The 17,855-nt window shown below is 41.0% G+C and overlaps 1 protein-coding gene across 1 annotated transcript in view; it reads right to left on the bottom strand.

Annotated features, from left to right (window-relative positions):
• ANKS1A (ankyrin repeat and sterile alpha motif domain containing 1A) overlaps positions 1 to 17,855 on the bottom strand; it is a 184,781-nt gene that overhangs the window by 115,019 nt on the left and 51,907 nt on the right. The window contains exons 5-12 of the mRNA XM_015423975.1: positions 17,048 to 17,344; positions 15,991 to 16,066; positions 14,891 to 14,992; positions 14,415 to 14,501; positions 11,638 to 11,828; positions 7,158 to 7,241; positions 4,162 to 4,282; positions 671 to 711 (exon numbers count right to left, since the gene is read on the bottom strand). Coding sequence (XP_015279461.1) covers positions 671 to 711; positions 4,162 to 4,282; positions 7,158 to 7,241; positions 11,638 to 11,828; positions 14,415 to 14,501; positions 14,891 to 14,992; positions 15,991 to 16,066; positions 17,048 to 17,344 — 999 coding nt within the window. The remainder of the gene's footprint in view (positions 1 to 670; positions 712 to 4,161; positions 4,283 to 7,157; positions 7,242 to 11,637; positions 11,829 to 14,414; positions 14,502 to 14,890; positions 14,993 to 15,990; positions 16,067 to 17,047; positions 17,345 to 17,855) is intronic.

Below are 17,855 nucleotides of genomic sequence, written 5' to 3'. Positions count from 1 at the left end.
CCACAATTCATTATTTTTAAACTACAACTGCACAATGCAAATACAGATGAACACATTCTATTTAAAGTAAATTTATTCTTTGAAAATCCAAGCTTTTATCATTACTAGGAGATAAACTAGCAAAAAGCAGATGTGGCAAAAGCAGCATTAAACTAGCTTTGATAAAACACTCAATGCATAGGGAAACTTCCTAACTATCTGGTGATCACTTCAATTACTATTGCAAGAATTCCTATACACCACAACTCCAGCATTCTCAAGAATATTTTATATTAGGAAATAACACAGGTTCATATTTTTCACAACAAAAATGTAAAATTACAATGCCAATAGACTGTCAATAGATTTAAGATTATGAAGCTTCTTCTCTCTCTCCCTGTCTCTCTTTGAGCTTTATATTGAGTTTTAGTCAATAACATTTGAAAACGATATACATTTATCACTCAAGTCCAGGCATTTTCCTCATTACATCTCACAAGTCACTTTACTGTTTAAGCCCACTGAGGTACATTAAGTACCATTTGAACAGAGTTTTACATTAATTTTCTTTACCATTTGAAAGTACAGAACACTGTTTCCTGTACATATATTTCCTAGTTTCCCCCCTTTGAAATAACTGATTATATCCATTCTATTGACTTAATACAAACTGAAAATCAAACAGTCCTACCTGAGGCTGGACACTGCTGGCAGCACCTGAAGATGATTCACCTAAGAATTTTTAAAATAACAACACTGAATGTTTGTTACTTTTCATTTTCACTGGCTCATTACAGACGAGCTGGGTGGGCAGCTTGTTTGGGAAAAAAAATTATTTACAAAATTTATACACTGCTCTTTTGTCTTCATCAGGACCACGAAGCCAGCTAACAGATTAAAAACCATACATAATGAGAACACATCTTTAAAACCACTAAAGTCAAACAAAAACACATCATTCAGATGGTTAAAATCGAGTTAAAATTCACGTATAATACACATACATTAAAAACAATTAAGAAAAAGGCAGGGAGAGGAGATTACTGAGGAAACACCAGACAAAACAACCCATTGATGGAAGATGGCAACAGAAAGGGATGGAGAAGGCTCTCTAGGGCGAAAATTCCAGTGTTTTGGTGCTGTGACCAGGAAGACTCATCTGGGTAACCGCCCACCTAATCTCAGAAGATGGGGCACCTGAAGGAAGGCCTCAGATGATGATTGTATGTTGGGTAAACTCATAAGGAAGTAGGCAGTCCTTCAGGTATGCATGTCCCAAGCCATAAAAGGCTTTAAAGGTAAAAACCAGCACTCTGAATTGGTCCAGAAAACGAACTGGGGGTCAGTGTAGATGGAAGAAGACTGCAGTGATATGGTCCCTACAACCCACTCCAATCAACATCCTGGCTTCAGGATTCTACACCAACTAAAGTTTCTGAAAACTTCTCAAGGGCAGTCCCATGTAGACTGCATTCCAGTAACCCAATCTAAATATAACCATACATTTGGTCTACAGCTTGGGGATGCTGTTGGACTCTGGCCTACTGTCAGATCAGTAGGCAGCAGCAGTGTCCAGGGTACATTCTAGCAACTTCAACTGGTTATCCAGCTGCAGCCTTTCCTGGGCAGAAAAGAGCTGGACATTGTGGTCAGTGCTCTGGTAACATCTGTAGCTAGGATGCTGACCCGAGTGGGTTGTAGGGACCATATCACTCCAGTCTTGGTCCATCTACAGTGGCTCCAAATTTGTTTTCTGGCATGATTCAAGGTCCTACTGTTGACCTTTAAGGGCCTACACAGCTTGAAACTAGCATACCTGAAAGAACTCCTATGTTTTATATTTGTAGTTCTGTTTTTAATTGATTTTATTATATGTTTTACTATTCTGTTTTAATTGTTAACCTCCTTGGTGGCACTGATTGGACAGAAAGGCATGATATAAATGTTGTAAAGAAACAAACTATATTTTACATGTTTCATTTAAGTACAAAGAACAAATTTATCAGAGTTACAGAAAGAGTAGGAGGGTCCCAATAGGTAATTACATAGTCTGAAGTGTGTAATTAAACTGAACAACAATTCCTTACTGAAACAGTATCTTTTTGACACTGAACAGCTATAGATTCCCTGCTCATTTTAAAAATCATTATATTTTAATTTTTTGTTGTGAGTCCTTTGGGTCCCCATTTGGGGAAACGGGCAGGATATAAATGAAAATGAAATTAATCTACTTAGATCTTGGCAGAAATAGGAAACAAAAGAAATTAAGAGTGTTTCAAAGTTTAATTCAATGAGGAATAAAATTCCATTGCAATGTCTACTTGAGAAGCAACTACATCTCAAGTAGATTGTTTCAGGGCAAACTGGTTAATCTTCAAAGAGTCACAGCATTCTGTTTTTTACTGCATTAGAATGTAATCACATTTTTTCAGCAATGGAATTCAGTGTGGCTGCCATGTAGGTCTTGCACTGAGGCACTGACCAGATCCAGACATGCTTCGCTTTATAAATGCTCTTGCATCATGTGGCCTCCAACCACACCCTGTGCTTGTCTGCACTCTATTCCCCAGTTTCTACTTCATAAAAATAATTGTTCTTCTGTTCAAATTATTTAATTAAAACATTCTGGATAAAGCATCTTTGGGTTTTTGCATGTGGAACTAACCAGATATTATGCTCAGACACAAGCCTCTAAAATGATCTGTCACTAAATGTCTAAAACTAAACCATTCCCTCCCAGGTCAGTTTTGGACTATTTGGAAAGGACAACAGGATTACAAAAACATACAGTCAACACAAAACTGGGAGGAAAAATATTACAGACGACATTCTAATAATTCAAAATTATCTCCATCTGAAAAATGCACTAACCATCAGAAATGGCAAATAACCAGATACAAAAGTATATCTGATTTGATTTCTCATCTTATCTAGCTAGGCAGAAGCATTTCTGAAAAATGTACATGCCTGTCCTCAGCAGTGTTCGCTCTAAGCTGAGTTAGTGTGAGCCGGCTCACAGGTTTTTAACCTCTGGCTCACACATTTTTGTCTTAGCTCAGGAAGGATGGCTCCAGAGCAAACTAATTTATGCAGTAGCCAAATTGCTTGCTCACAACTTTAATGCCAGTAGCTCACAAAGTAGAATTTTTGCTCACAAGACTCCACAGCTTAGAGGGAGCATTGGTTCTCAGCACTTGCAAGGTAACTAAAGTACTGCATTCAGTTACAGATAGCAGAATTCTAGGTAAACTGGGGCAATTTAGAGAAAAGCTACAAAAGAAGTGGTAGGTTTCTTGTGAGGAAAAGATTTAAGAGGAATGTATTGCCAAGGTACCAGTATTTAACAGGGTATAAAGATGGAAAGGACTTTCTCAACCACTAGGGACAGTGCAATAAATAAGGATGAACTGGAGAGACATTTCAGTTAGGTAGGTATTATGAACCACACAGTGTAAGGATGCACCAGGGAGCAAGTTTGGCTAAACACGGTGGTACCTAATATCAAGTCAGCATACACAGGATTAAAGTATGACTACTGTACCCTGAATGGGGTTCACGACCGCTTCTAAACATAGTTTTTCTCTACAGTTGGTCTGGATGTTAAGCATCATTGCATATGTACAACTAAAAGGGGGGAAGGGAGAATACTCATGTTTTAGCTACTACAGGTTCACATGTTTACTAACATCAGAATAATCTGAAAACAGGGAAAATTAGAATAAATCATAATGTTTGCAATTGTTCACAAAATAACTGGCAGAGACTACTACATCCAATGATATATTAGCTGGCTCCTATGGATGAGCAGAATTCGGTACTAAACACAAAGATAACTGATTTCCACCAGGTAGGCCAAGAGGATATTTGTTTTTAATCTGTTTGTTTTTCTCTTTTGTTAAACTTGTTTTTTCCAGCTGGCTTTGACACAGGAGAGCAAGTTATACTGATTCAGGCAGCGACACCAGCTAGCAACATGGAAGCTACTTTGGCCAAAACTGATAATCTACACTATTAGGATTTGCACACTGGTGATGATGATACTCTCCTACCATTTTCCCCCTATATAAAACCAAATTACTAAACAGAGTGTCAAGATGAGAAATGGAGAGACCCTGGTTCAAATCCCTACTCAGCCACAAAGATGACTAAGTAATTGGCGCACCATTGGCATAGTTTTCTTACCTTTTGTTTTTTTATCCACAGCAACATGCTTCTTAGTTTCTGCTGTTAGCAACAGCTCATAAGGATGCTCTTCCTCTTCATCTGCTGTGCTTCCCCTGCTCTTCCTCTTAGCGACCAAACCCTGACCAAACATATAGCACACTATAGTTCCCAAGAAGATGCAATTAGGCAGTAATCATAAGACACTTGTACCTTGCCCCTTCCTCAAGTTAGCCATAGGACATGCTTAAGAGATGAATGCCTCAAAAATTCAGACACATAGGAGTCAGAAATAAAGCATAATGCTACCGGGCCTCTCTCCCTAACAGACAAAGCCTTCTCACCTACAGCATGCACGAGTCTCACCTGTCCCTCCCAGTCTTTGATTGCTGTTTTTGCCCCACCTACCCCTAACTCCCCACTCAACTCTTCTTTTGTAGTTTTCAGTCATACCACTCTCACTTGGAAGCACTAAAAATATGCTGAGTTCTTACATAAGGCCTTAGAAATATAACTTCTAACATTTTCTGGAATGTAACATATAGCTAGCATTGTGCACTGGTGCTACAGGATTAGTGCCTGGGAGTACTAGGACAAAGGATCAAGGAAACCAAGAAGAACTAGGTGCTTTCTCAATGTTTACCTCACTCTTTCTGTGGCTACTGGAAGGTAGCCCCAGACTGGTAGGTTTCCAGTACAAACCAAATGTGCCAACTTTTCTTTTTCAGTGACCACAAAGGCTGCATATTCATTTATAAACTGGCAGCAGACATCATTAAGTGGCAGAGGAAGTTATACAATATCTAGAACTTGTTTCTTCTAATTTTCATGGTATAATTACAAACACTTTGGGCTCAAATGGAAAAGAGATCTTTGATCAGATCTCAAGGTGGGAGGGGTGTTGAAAGACCTGAATCAGATTGAGGTGATGAGGAGGTCCTACGACTGATAGACAACTTAAAAACTGATAAATCACCAGGCCCGGATGGCATATATCTGAGAGTTCTGAAAGAACTCAAATGTGAACTTGTGGATCTCCTGACAAAAATATGTAATCTTTCATTAAAATCTGCCTCCATTCCTGAGGACTGGAAGGTAGCTAATGTCACTCCCATCTTTAAAAAGGGTTCCAGAGGAGATCCGGGAAATTACAGGCTAGTCAGTTTGACGTCGATACCGGGTAAGTTGGTGGAAATTGTTATTAAGGAAAGAATTAGTAGGCACATTGATGAACAAAAACTATTGAGGCAGACTCAGCATGGGTTCTGTAAGGGAAGATCTTGTCTCACTAACCTGTTAGTGTTTTTTGAGGGAGTGAACAAACATGTGGATAAGGGGGACCCAATAGATGTTGTTTACCTTGACTTCCAGAAAGCTTTTGATAAAGTTCCTCATCAAAGGCTCGTAAGTAAGCTCAATAGCCACGGGATAGAGGACAAGTCCTCTTGTGGATCAAAAACTGGCTAATTAATAGGAAACAGAGAGTGAGTATAAATGGGAAATTTTCTCAGTGGAGGGTGATAAGCAGTGCGGTACCACAGGGATCAGTACTCGGTCCGATGCTTTTTAACTTGTTTATTAATGATTTGGAGTTGGGTGAAGTGGCTAAATTTGCAGGTCACACAAATTTGTTCAGGGTGGTGAGAACCAGGGAGGATTGTGAGGCACTCCAAAGGGATCTGTCGAAGATGGGCGAGTGGGCGTCAATGTGGCCAAGTGCAAAGTGATGCACATTGGAGCAAAAAGTCCTATCTATAAATACACGTTGATGGGGTCTGAACTGGCAGAGACTGACCAAGAGAGAGATCTTGGAATAATAGTAGGTAACTCAATGAAAATGTTGAGACAGGCTCTTTAGCTTGGAGAAACAACGGCGGAGGGGTGACATGATCGAGGTTTATAAGATTATGCATTGGATAGAGCAGGTCGAGAAAGAAGTGATACTCTTCTCCCTTTCTCACAATACAAGAACTTGTGGGAACTCCATGAAATTGCTGAGCAGTTGGGTTAGAACAGATAAAAGGAAGTACTTCTTCACCCAAAGAGTGATTAACGCATGGAATTCATTGCCACAGGAGGTGGTGGTGGCTACAAGCATGGACAGCTTCAAGAGGGAATTAGATAAGCATATGGAGCAGAAGTCCATCAGTGACTATTAGCCATAAGGTATAGACAGGAACTCTCAGACTGGGGCAAGTGATGCTCTGTATTCTTGGCGCTGGGGGGGGGCACAGTGGGAGGGCTTCTAGTGTCCTGGCCCCACTGCTGGACCTCCTGATGGCACCTGTATTTTTGGCCACTGTGTGAGAGTGTGTTGGGACTAGATGGGCCATTGGCCTGATCCAACATTGGCTTCTCTTATGCTCTTATGTTCCTAAGGCATCTTCTTTCATTTTTAAAACCATCCACAGGGATCCCTGATTTGGATTGGGGCTACTGTAGCACTTTAGTGGTGTTCCCCCACTCAGCTATACACTGTTTACTGGACAAAAATGACCCCTCCAGCACCTATTAGCTCAAGTAAAAATGATAGCTCTCATTTTCTTCTACTGGGGGTAAAAAGTGCTTGGGGGGGGGGAGGGTTGTCCATGGTACAGCACAGGGGTATTAAACTCAGTGTACCATGGTCAGACAAAATCAGGGGCCCCTGCAGCTGTTTTAAAGACAATTAGTCATTGGGAGATCCAGCCACAGAATGTTTAGAATGGTTTTTTTAATGAAACAAGAGCAAAGGATCCAGATAAAGAAGGGACCTGGAACCACTCTAAACAATACTATACTCAAAGTTGTCAAACATATACATGAGCTGCAAATGCCTACCTAAAGAAATCCCAAACACAGAATACTAAGAGTGTTGCTGTATTGAACAGAGGGATTGTGGAGCTAGCAGGAAATTATTTTAGTCGCTTTCATACTCCTTGATGCTCATAAGAGATTCCTTTCTTCTAAAAACACTAAAAACAATGTTTTAAGACACTTCTTCATAATAAATCCTTAGAGAGAAACAACCCTCTTACCTTAGAAGAAGTACTCAGCTTCTTCTCTTCAAGCTCCTCCTCTTCATCAGGGGGAGGCTTGGCAGGAGGGGGTGGGCGCTCTCTCTAGAGCAGAGAAAGTATCTCAGTACTTTTATGTCATATTTTAAACTCAAAAATATTTTTGGAAGAGCTAGCAAAAGAGATTTGCTGCACACAATGACAAAAGGAGAGAGCATGTGTGCACGATGTCAAGGAAGACTTAGCATCTCTGCTCCATTCAGCAGGCTGACTTAGCACTTCAACAATTAAAAGGGTCAGTTCATTACTGTGTTACTGATTATGACTGAAACATTAATGTTTGAGAATGCTGAAGTATGAATTATTTCTCTATATGTACAGAAATAATGGCTTTTACCCTATGGACTACTCCCAATGAGGGAAAGGGATTTCTCTCTCTGTGTATGAGGGGAATTCTACCAATTCCTCCCACCGGCTGCAGACCCCCACTTTGACTCCAGGAATACAATTTTGGGAGACTCAGTGCGCTGTGGCAGAAGTTTAAGTCAATCCTGTTCCACAAACTCTGCTCCATGCATCGATCTTGTGGGATACAAGCCAATACTATCCATTTTTTCTCTTCTCTCCTACTTTACTGTCTGCCCAAGAGGCATTTTAAATTTTTTTAAATGAAACTATTCAACCAGAAGTCTAGAAGCCAAGGATGCATGCTTTAAGGCCACTGTTTTATCCATTTCACAATACAGAGGTTACTACACCCAGCAAATGCAGATAACTTATATGCAAGACAGATTGCATTCATGGACTCTTAGACCATGGAGCTGTCCCACAAAGTCTATAAGCTCCCCCTACTGGTTTGCACCTAAAAATTCCATGAAGACCGATTACCTTCATGGAACTAATATTGCACTCTATTACAGGGGCAGACAAGCATAATTTTATGACAGTCATTCACAGTGATCACAATACTTTGTTTTTTGATGGAAGAAATCTAGATGGAAAAAAATTAAGTGAAGAATATGCTCTCCACAAACCCCTTAATTTGTACTCAAGTAACAGCAAAAGGTGAGATTCATTATATGAACACTCTCCAAGATGAAATATAACTCTGAAAAAATTCACAAAAATCCTGATGGCCATTATATCATGAACTTATAATGCTCACATGTTCTTGAGCACATCACATGCAACAGGAATGGTTCTTCATTACTTAATGCCCAAAGCCTTTTGCAGTTATGTCATATTATAGTAAAAGCTTTGTCATCTGGCTCTCATGAGGAGGGAGGGCGTTGCTGGTAAATCAAATGTGGTGGATACTCAAGGTTATTGCTCTGCCCTGTCTGCTACCTAGAGGAATCCACAGTGACCAAATCCTACTCTCAGTGGGAAGATTTGAAGCAGGCTGAGGGGAGGGACCAGAGGATGACTTCAGTGGGCAGCACATCCTAACAGAAGGTCAGCAAGTACTGAAAGCATCTCAAGGTGGCAGACTGGAGTGGTCAAAGTGGAGCATGTCTGAAGATGCAGAAGTATGGTGGCTGAGGGGAAGGATCTTGCCCTCTTGGCGATGATGGTAAACCAACTGAGGTTTCTGGATAACTGAGTGCTGGATAATGGAAGATTTGTATTCACTTACTGTGAAGCTTTCTTCTCGGTGGTCCGGGAGTGGGGCAGTCCTTACTGTTGGGAATAGGCTCCTCCCTCTGGAACAGGGTCGGTTTCCTCAGATCAATCCAGGAAGGGGAGGGGCCTGTCCCCTGGGAACATCCCAGTTGTCTCCAAGTCATGCATCCCCTAACATCACACTAAGGAAAGGAAAAAACACTTCTCCCCACCATAGTGAAACTCAATTTTCAGGGCAACCAACCTTGTAACTTTATGCCCCTCCAGCGGGTGTAGACCAAGGTTGAAACCTTCTGTCGCTCTCTCACCCAATTAACTCACAATTTTGTGTTTTAGTGTCTCAGAGAAACTTCATAAATGTTCCTCCAAAATAACAAAAAGGAAGGGAAGGGAAGGGGGGAAAAGGGGGGGGGAGAAAACTCAACCCAAAAAGTTGCTATGGATCCACAAGTGTTAAGCTCACTCAAATATTATAAAAATGCAAAATTTATTCAGGTGTACACATTTTAAAACTTAGACTCATTAAAAATATACCATTCAGACATTAAAAAAACTCTCAACATTCATACATAGATGAGTTAGTGCTGTGCAACTGAACCAAACGCGTTTCGGCCCCTCAAAGGGCCTTCCTCAGTGGTCACAATTCCAATTACAAATTTGACATACATTCAAAAAAATTTTTTACATAACATGTACATATACAGGAGAAGGCCAGATGTTGTTTCCTAAGTACTGATTGCAAACAGAAAAAGAGGGAAAAGGGAAGCAAAGAAAATTTCATTATATTTCATTATATTTTTAGTATATAGTAATTGTCAATTAACAATAATGTACATAAGGGAAACTATAATGAAATTTTCTTTGCTTCCCTTTTCCCTCTTTTTCTGTTTGCAATCAGTACTTAGGAAACAACATCTGGCCTTCTCCTGTATATGTACATCTTATGTAAAAAATTTTTTTGAATGTATGTCAAATTTGTAATTGGAATTGTGACCACTGAGGAAGGCCCTTTGAGGGGCCGAAACGCGTTTGGTTCAGTTGCACAGCACTAACTCATCTATGTATGAATGTTGAGAGTTTTTTTATGTCTGAATGGTATATCTTTAATGAGTCTAAGTTTTAAAATGTGTACACCTGAATAAATTTTGCATTTTTATAATATTTGAGTCAGCTTAACCCTTGTGGATCCATACCTCCAAAATAACCTCCAGAAGCTGCCCTCCAAAACTGGGTGGGTAGGACTGCCCCACTCCCGGACAACCGAGAAGGAAGCTTCACGGTAAGTGAATACAAATCTTCCATTCTCCGGTGGTCCTGGGAGTGGGGCAGTCCTTACTCTTGGAACATAAAATAGCAAGTGTGCCCCAGGGTGGGAAATCCATCTTCTGGTTATGGTGTGTGCTGCAGCACACCCCAAAGAAAGGCCGCCACAGCCAAGGTCAGCTTCTCTACTCTATAGCACTCTACTCTACAGAGTGCACAGACTTCCAGGTGGCCACCGTACCTACTGTCTCCAAGGATGGGAAATGGTCTGCAAGCTGCTGACGTAGCAGCCCCCCCACAGAGAATATGCTGCAACACCTTTGGGTGGATTCAGCCCCTGAGCCTTGCATGCAACAATGATGTCACCCCTAAAACTGCTTAATCAAGGTAAAAGGCAATACCAGTTGACCTAAGGAAAATATCCTAATGGAAACAAAGAGGGTATCTGAATCATGCCACTACTTGGCCTGTCAACGTAAAAACTAAATACCCTACGGACATTGAGGCAATGCCATTCCCTTTCCTTGTCATGCCTATGATTGGGACAAAGGAAGGTAAGACAATGATCTCTGACTTGCGAAGGAACTGGATTAACCTTGGGAACGAAGGCTTGATCCGAACGTAACATCACCCTATCATTGTGGAAGACATGAAGTTCCCTGTCAACTGACAGGGTTCTCAGTTCAGACACTTCCTAGTTGATATTATGCCTGCTAAAAACAAGGTCTTGAATGTTAATTCCTTGAGACTCCATGGTTTCAAAGGTTTTCTACACAATACTCTCAGGACCCTATGTAGGTTCCAAGTTGTGGCGGTTTTGACCATGTAGGTTCCAACTTGTGGCGGTTTTGACCATGTAGTAACCCTTTAGGAATCTCTTAACGTGTGGATGGTAATTGAAGGGACTTCCCTTCCTAGCCCCCATCACTGCCAATATGGCTGCCACCTGTCACTTTAATGTACTCACGCTTAGCCCTCTATCCAAACCATCTTGGAGAAAGCTAAGATGCCTCTGATGCATTTAATGGTTCCCAATCATGTTCTGAACACCAAGAGTGAAGGACCAACCAGGTAGTGTTATACACCCTCAGCCACTTCCCCTGATGTGCGTTGGTTGGGGAAGCAACCTCCAGCCACAAGCTGGGCCCGGTGGGAGTCTGCGTACACAGCCTTGGGTGCTGGGGATCTCCCAGTGCCATCGGCTTCATTTGCAGTTTGCCATCGACTGCAGCTCAAAATAATGAAGAGGGAGGGTCTCTCCCTTCTCCCTCTCTTCTTCTAATTCCTGGATCGCTGCGCTCTACAGAGCGCCTGTGAAACACGTCCTGCTCAAGCAGCAGGGCCGGTAAGACTGGGATGTTCCCAGGGGCCAGGCCCCTCCCCTTCCTGGATTGATCTGAGGAAACCGACCCTGTTCCAGAGGGAGGAGCCTATTCCCAAGAGTAAGGACTGCCCCACTCCCAGGACCACCGGAGAATAAAGCTTTTATTGTACTTCCAAACTGTGTGGCTAGGTTATCAACTTACTGCAAGTGTGGCGAGTGTACAGGCCTGGAGATATTTCCCAGACTATTTTTCATAAAATGGAAACAGACAACACACATAAGGCTACATACAGGCCTCATTCCTGTCCCTTTAACACTGGTCGTCTCCACTTCCCTATTCACTGAGTCTCTGTCTGATGATCTTCCACTGGCCAGGCTGTCCAAAGAGTGACAGGATGTGGCATTGTATAGAACTTCATATGGACACTCTTCTTGCTTTCCATCAAAATCTGCCATCAGTTCTGTTATTTTTTCCACATTTCCTGGGGAGAATGAACAGTATGTTACCAACCACAGCCATTTAATTCTGCTCTGCCAAAGGTAGCTAGGCAAATCCACAAATCCCCCCCCCCGAGATTACATGCTATCCATCGCTAGCAAAAGGTAATGGTAGAGAAACATCTTTCTCAGTTTTCCCTTTTACCAGTGTATTCCTGCAAGCCCAGAAAAGTAAACAGCAGGAACTGGGGGACAACAAAAAATCACACAGCACATGCAGCTATAGTGAATAATGGAAGCAGGCAAAACTGTAATGGAGTCTCTACATCAACAGAAGCACTGCTAGCAAAAGAGACAGAGAGGGATTATTTAATCAATGTATGCAACTATTGTTTCTGATTCACAGTTTCGAATGCAGATTCTCCAACAGCACCCAGTGCTGTTGCTGATATACTCTGACACCTAGATGAAGAGTTTCAAGGGGTGTGGCAGGAGATAAGAAAGTTTCATTTTGGATCCAGAGGTGTTTTTTGTTTTTGTTGTGGGGGGGTAATTCAAAAGCTCATTTATTGTTGAACTAGGAGTAATGCCCGTTGTGGGAAGAAATACAAGATCTAGAAGGAAGCTCCAGATGAGTGTCCCGACTGTGGCTGGTGGGGCAGCAGAGGGAAGGGGAAAATAGAGGAAGGCAAGCCGTGTTTCTTTCCTTCTGCTTAGCTATAAGGCAGGGCTGTCTCAAGTCATTTTGCTGCCCCAAGTGGGTAGTATTGGAGGACAGCCTCATGGTAACAGGTATGGTTCCCTCCACCTCTGATTTATTTTTTTGGGGGGAGGGGGTGTTATGCAGTGGCAGCTAAGGTAGAAAAGCACCTCCTCCTGTGCCATGTTTTCTGGGTTCCAAGGGTCTAGAAAGCGGTTCCATAGCCAATTACATGGTTGCCAACTCTGGGTTGGGAAATACCTGTAGATTTGAGGGGTGGAGCCTGGGGAGGGCAGGGTTTGGGTGTGGAGGGACTTTAGCAGGGTATAATGCCATAGAGTTCACTGCCCAAAGCAGCCATTGTCTCCAGGAGAACTGATCTGAATCTTGTGGACATCAGTTTTAATAGCTGGAGATCTCCAGGTGCCGCCTGGAGGTTGGCTTGTGTTACTTTGGGGCTATGCAGTCACAGCTAAGGCAGAAAAGCACCTCCTCCTGTGCCATGTTTTCTGGGTTCCAAGGGTCTGGAAAGTGGTTCCATAGCCAATTACATGGTTGCCAACTCTGGGTTGGGAAATACCTATAGATTTGAGGGGTGGAGCCTGGGGAGGGCAGGGTTTGGGTGTGGAGGGACTTCAGCAGGGTATAATGCCATAGAGTCCACTGCCCAAAGTAGCCATTGTCTCCAGGAGAACTGATCTTGGTCATCTGAAGATCAGTTGTAATAGCTGGGAAATTTTCTGTAGGGGAAAAGATTTGCTGTGGCTGGGGAACACGACGATTTCTGGGTGATCTCCAGGCCCCACAGGGAGACTGGCAATTTTACCTCAGGACACATTCAATGACTCCCAACAGCAACAGCAAACTGTTTAGAATGTTAGAGGCAAAGGCCAATGAGGCCGCATATGCAAATGACCTCTGTGTTCCAACTGGCTATGGGAGGAGAGGAACAGCAAACTGTTTAGAATGTTGGAGGCGGGACTCAGGCAATGCAGCCAGTGGATAGGGACAGCTTCTGAGTGACACATCACAGAGCGTATTGATTTGGGAGAGTGTGGAATGTTCAGCAACGTGCCACCACTAACAGAGAATTATTATAGAGAGAGATGGCCTTATCGATGGTTCATGGAAAATAGTTAAAATGTACATTTTACAAAGCTGCCCTTTAGCAAATTTATTCTTTATGCTGCATTATCCTACATATGGCCATCCATGCAAATATATGTCTGTTTAGAAATTCTCACATCACATGCAGAGGTGATGAAAGGAGCAATAGAAAGAGGCTCAGGAATCCATGGAAGCAGAGGCATGGAAAACAAGAGGAAAGGGGAACAGCCAAATGGTAAGAAGATTAATTTTTTTAAACTTGGGGAGGAGAGGGGGAGCTAGAGAAAGGCAATAAAATGCACCTATGGGCAACTGTATGATTAAATATAATGGGTTGGATCCAGTACACTTTTTCATTCAGTCTCACCCAATTCCCTTAGCTCCCCAGCACAGCTTTTTTGGGGATCCTTCCTTTCCTTTTCACCAGCAGAAAAGCTGGTTGGATCTAATCCATTATGATGATACTTCAGAGACATATGAGAGAGCATATCAACCACCCTCTCAACATGAAGCATCATAACCCAGCTATTGTTTCCCTGCCCATTGATATCCAGCACACTTTGATGCAAGACCTTGGGGATATTAGTTTTCTTCAACTATTTAACAAGTATCAGTGATGGGTAGTGACTTAATATCAATCCTTGGAAGATGGGAGATTCATCTCAAAATACATGCAACAAGAATGAATAGTAGTTTTATAGTAAAATGCTGTGCTTCAGCATACTCTGTATCTAGTTAAATTTTAAAAATTCTGTGTTGTTATGAATGGGCCATGCCTTTTATGCCCATTATCAGTGGATAAGATGTTTCACATATTTCTTACCTTGGGGTACCCGAACTGAAGCATCAGTAGAAATAACTGATGCTATCTTTTCTTCTGCTTTTGCTGTGTTCTTCCCAGTTGTACATTCTGGAACAACAGAAGAAAGCAGCATTAGAAACAAATATGCAGTAGCAAAAACATGCAGAAATATTAAATACATGCACATTAGACATGGATGTCACAAATCTGACAACTGTTAAACAGCATAAAGTTTGTGTCATCCAAAATATGCAGTATAGCATTGTTTTTCCTTTGCTATAGCAAATTATAATACCTTCTCAGTGTTATTACAAGAGTGGCTTATATGCATTATATCCACATTGAATATCCACATTGAAAGAAATGTGATCTAAATGATCAACCTGGGTATACACTAGGAAACTGTACAAACACTGTTATACATTGTTCCTTAGAAATTACTTATTGTTCTTTTTTTTTACACTAAGTGCCTCCCCCTCACCTACTTTTCATATTACCTTCAATGAGTGCTGCTATTTGTTGACTTTTCTGAGAAGGAAGTTCTCTCACAATTTCCAAAGCTGTCAGACTTCTGTTATCCTTTATATTCACATCAATGCCTTAGATAAACACAGAACAGGTCAGAGATATATTTTTATATAAATTTGGCTGTACACTCTATCATACAGAAACCATAACAATGGCCAGGTGACCAAAAACATAAAGGGACATGCCTGCATGTACACCCAGGAAGAAGTATGGTGAGCACCCAATGTTTATGATCTTTAGAACATTTGGAGATTGGGATCCTTCTCTTCCACTGCATGGGAATTTTCTTCTACCTTCCATGGTTTGGTTAAACTATAGTTCATATCACTGCAGGTGTAACACTAAAGAATGGCTACGGCTAACCTCAAAACTGTGATTTCACATAATTTGCAGACAATGGTAATCCTAGTTAGCTTTAACTATAATTAAGCACCCATGCAAACATGGTTAAAGCAACTATGGGAGTGGATATTCAAGAACCACACAAGGATAGAGCTCCAAAACGTGACTAGGAGACTGGGAACATCATGAATGGATCAGAATGGGAAAGTGGCGTTCTGAGGTTAAATTGTTCATCTTTAAGATGGCACAGGGCTTAGTCTTTGTTGCTTTTGCTATACCATTTTAACCCCACCAAATCTCTGAAATAAATAAGCGGGTCATCATGTCCTATCACAGGATCTTTCAGTATGCTTACTTATTTTACCTACATGCAATGTTTGGACAAGGGTACTGAGAGGTACTGGCAGCCATCCACCAATTAATCAGTCCTTTCTCCAGACCTTTTTTGGAAGCACAACAAGATTTCTCAATTACTACATTTTTAACATTATTGTATTTTTATACTGAAACCACATGAAGCTTTGGAATGGAGAAGAAACAGAAACAAAAGATACAGTAACTAGATGGTTATGGAAATGACCTTATCCTACAGTAACTCCCAGTTACTCAGTGTTTATCTGGCCCATTCTGAAGAACTATGTTTAGGAAGCTGGAAAATTGCACAAAAATGCTAATTTGCTACCATCAAGATTGTAAAATTAACACACTTTACTAGAGATATCCTCACCTGCAGCTAGCAGTATCTGTACCACATCTGTTTTGCCAAACAAAGCAGCTTCGTGCAAAGCACTACCTTTTTCTGTCTGTAAATGAAATAGCACATGGCCAAGTTGAAAATATGATCAGAGAGCACTGAAAGCAATGCTTGCACATGCAATTAACATCAATTGACAAGCAGAAGACACATGCTGTAGTTAATCCACAACTGTAAAAATAATAATCCTTAAGGTCCTTTACCAGGAATGAAATGCTAATGTTCTGAGGCAGCTTCTTTAAACTAAGGAGCAATCACTCTGAATCACACCAAGCAGAAAATATCTCTAACCTGACTCAGGAACCTTGAATCTCCCTCTGACAAAGGACAAGAAGAACTTGCCTGTTTTAGCAGAAAGGGCTGGAAAAGTTTAGCTGAAAATAGAATGGTCTGTATGTATTTACTACAGGGACATGATTGTTTGAGAGGTCACATAAAACTGCTAGTCTATTAAACATTCAGATTTATGAGAAAATTGTGGTCATTGTGAAATCAGAAATAAAATAAAAGTGAAAGTGTTTCTCATGTGAATTATTGTTGCAATCTAGGTATTAATTATAACTGTATGACAGGACAGGCAGACAAATGTTCAATATATATTTAGAGTATTTACATCCTAATCTTCTGCCCATATTCAATAATACAAATGCTGAAATGCACCACTCACAATATAGCTAAACCAGATTTATATATGATCAACTCTGTAAGAATATAAAATGTACATGTTCAAATATAATGGTTTTAACACATAGATATTACAAGACTCTATTAAGTTTTGCTATACAGTTTAAAGAAAGAGAATTATGATTCTAAAAAAATGACAGTACCCCTTACAAAAGCCACTATAAGCCCTGTAATGTAAGCTGACAATCCATAGAATGGTCTGGGGGCACAGACACTGCTATCCTTGAGAGAGTCTCAAAGAAAAATTCTGATTAAGTTTCAATCTCCTCTGGCTTTTCTCCAAAGAGAGTTAAGGCCAATATCCAACATATTTCTTCAACAATAAAGTCATAAGGAAACAAGATACCTGGTAATTGCTATCCATGCCAGCATCCAGAAGAACACGTACAACAGCTTTATGGCCATTCCTAGCTGCCAGATGTAAGGGGGTGTGTTTCTTAGTATTGCAACTTAGAAGATTGGGATGAGCATTAAGCAACATCTTCACAACCTCCAATCTCCCATAGAGTGCAGCCAAATCAAGAGGTGTCTCGAACTTGTTATTGCGCATGGTAGGGTCAGTCAACTCCTCCAGGAGAACCTTCACCACCTCTGTATGACCATACTGAGCTGCACAATGCAGAGCCGTCTCATTGTCATTATTCTGAGATTATACAAGTAAAAAAACATTAAGATTTTGATAAAGAGGCTGTATTGTTCTCACTTACAGAGCTCAGCGATAACAGCAACCCAAAATACAGTTGATTTCACAGCTCGATCAAACTCTTTACTACTGTTTATACTCTGCCACTCATTACAACAGTAAAAGAAAGCACAGTTAGTGTTTAAATCTTGGTATCTTAATCCAATAAAGATACTGATATCCGTCAAGGTACAAATAAAATTGGGCAGACAAGTAACTGTGTATTTCACTTTGATTGCAATTCTAATACTTGCTCAGTTCTGATGCGATTTGTTTGCCAATCATAAACTCAGCTAGCATCAATGTGTACTGGGTAAGTGCTTCACTAGAATTATTCCAATTTAAGCTGTGCACTCATCCAAGGACTGTCCTAAGCAATATTGCAATGGCTATTGGTTTTCTTGCTATATTATCCCGCCCTCCCGCCAAAGCGGCTCAGCAATATTGCAATGGCTGTTGGTTTTCTTGCTAT

Source organism: Gekko japonicus, unplaced genomic scaffold, assembly GCF_001447785.1.
Source record: "Gekko japonicus isolate JY-2015 unplaced genomic scaffold, Gekko_japonicus_V1.1 scaffold370, whole genome shotgun sequence".
NCBI classification, from domain to species: Eukaryota; Metazoa; Chordata; class Lepidosauria; order Squamata; family Gekkonidae; genus Gekko; species Gekko japonicus.
This window is presented reverse-complemented; position numbering and strand designations above follow the sequence as displayed.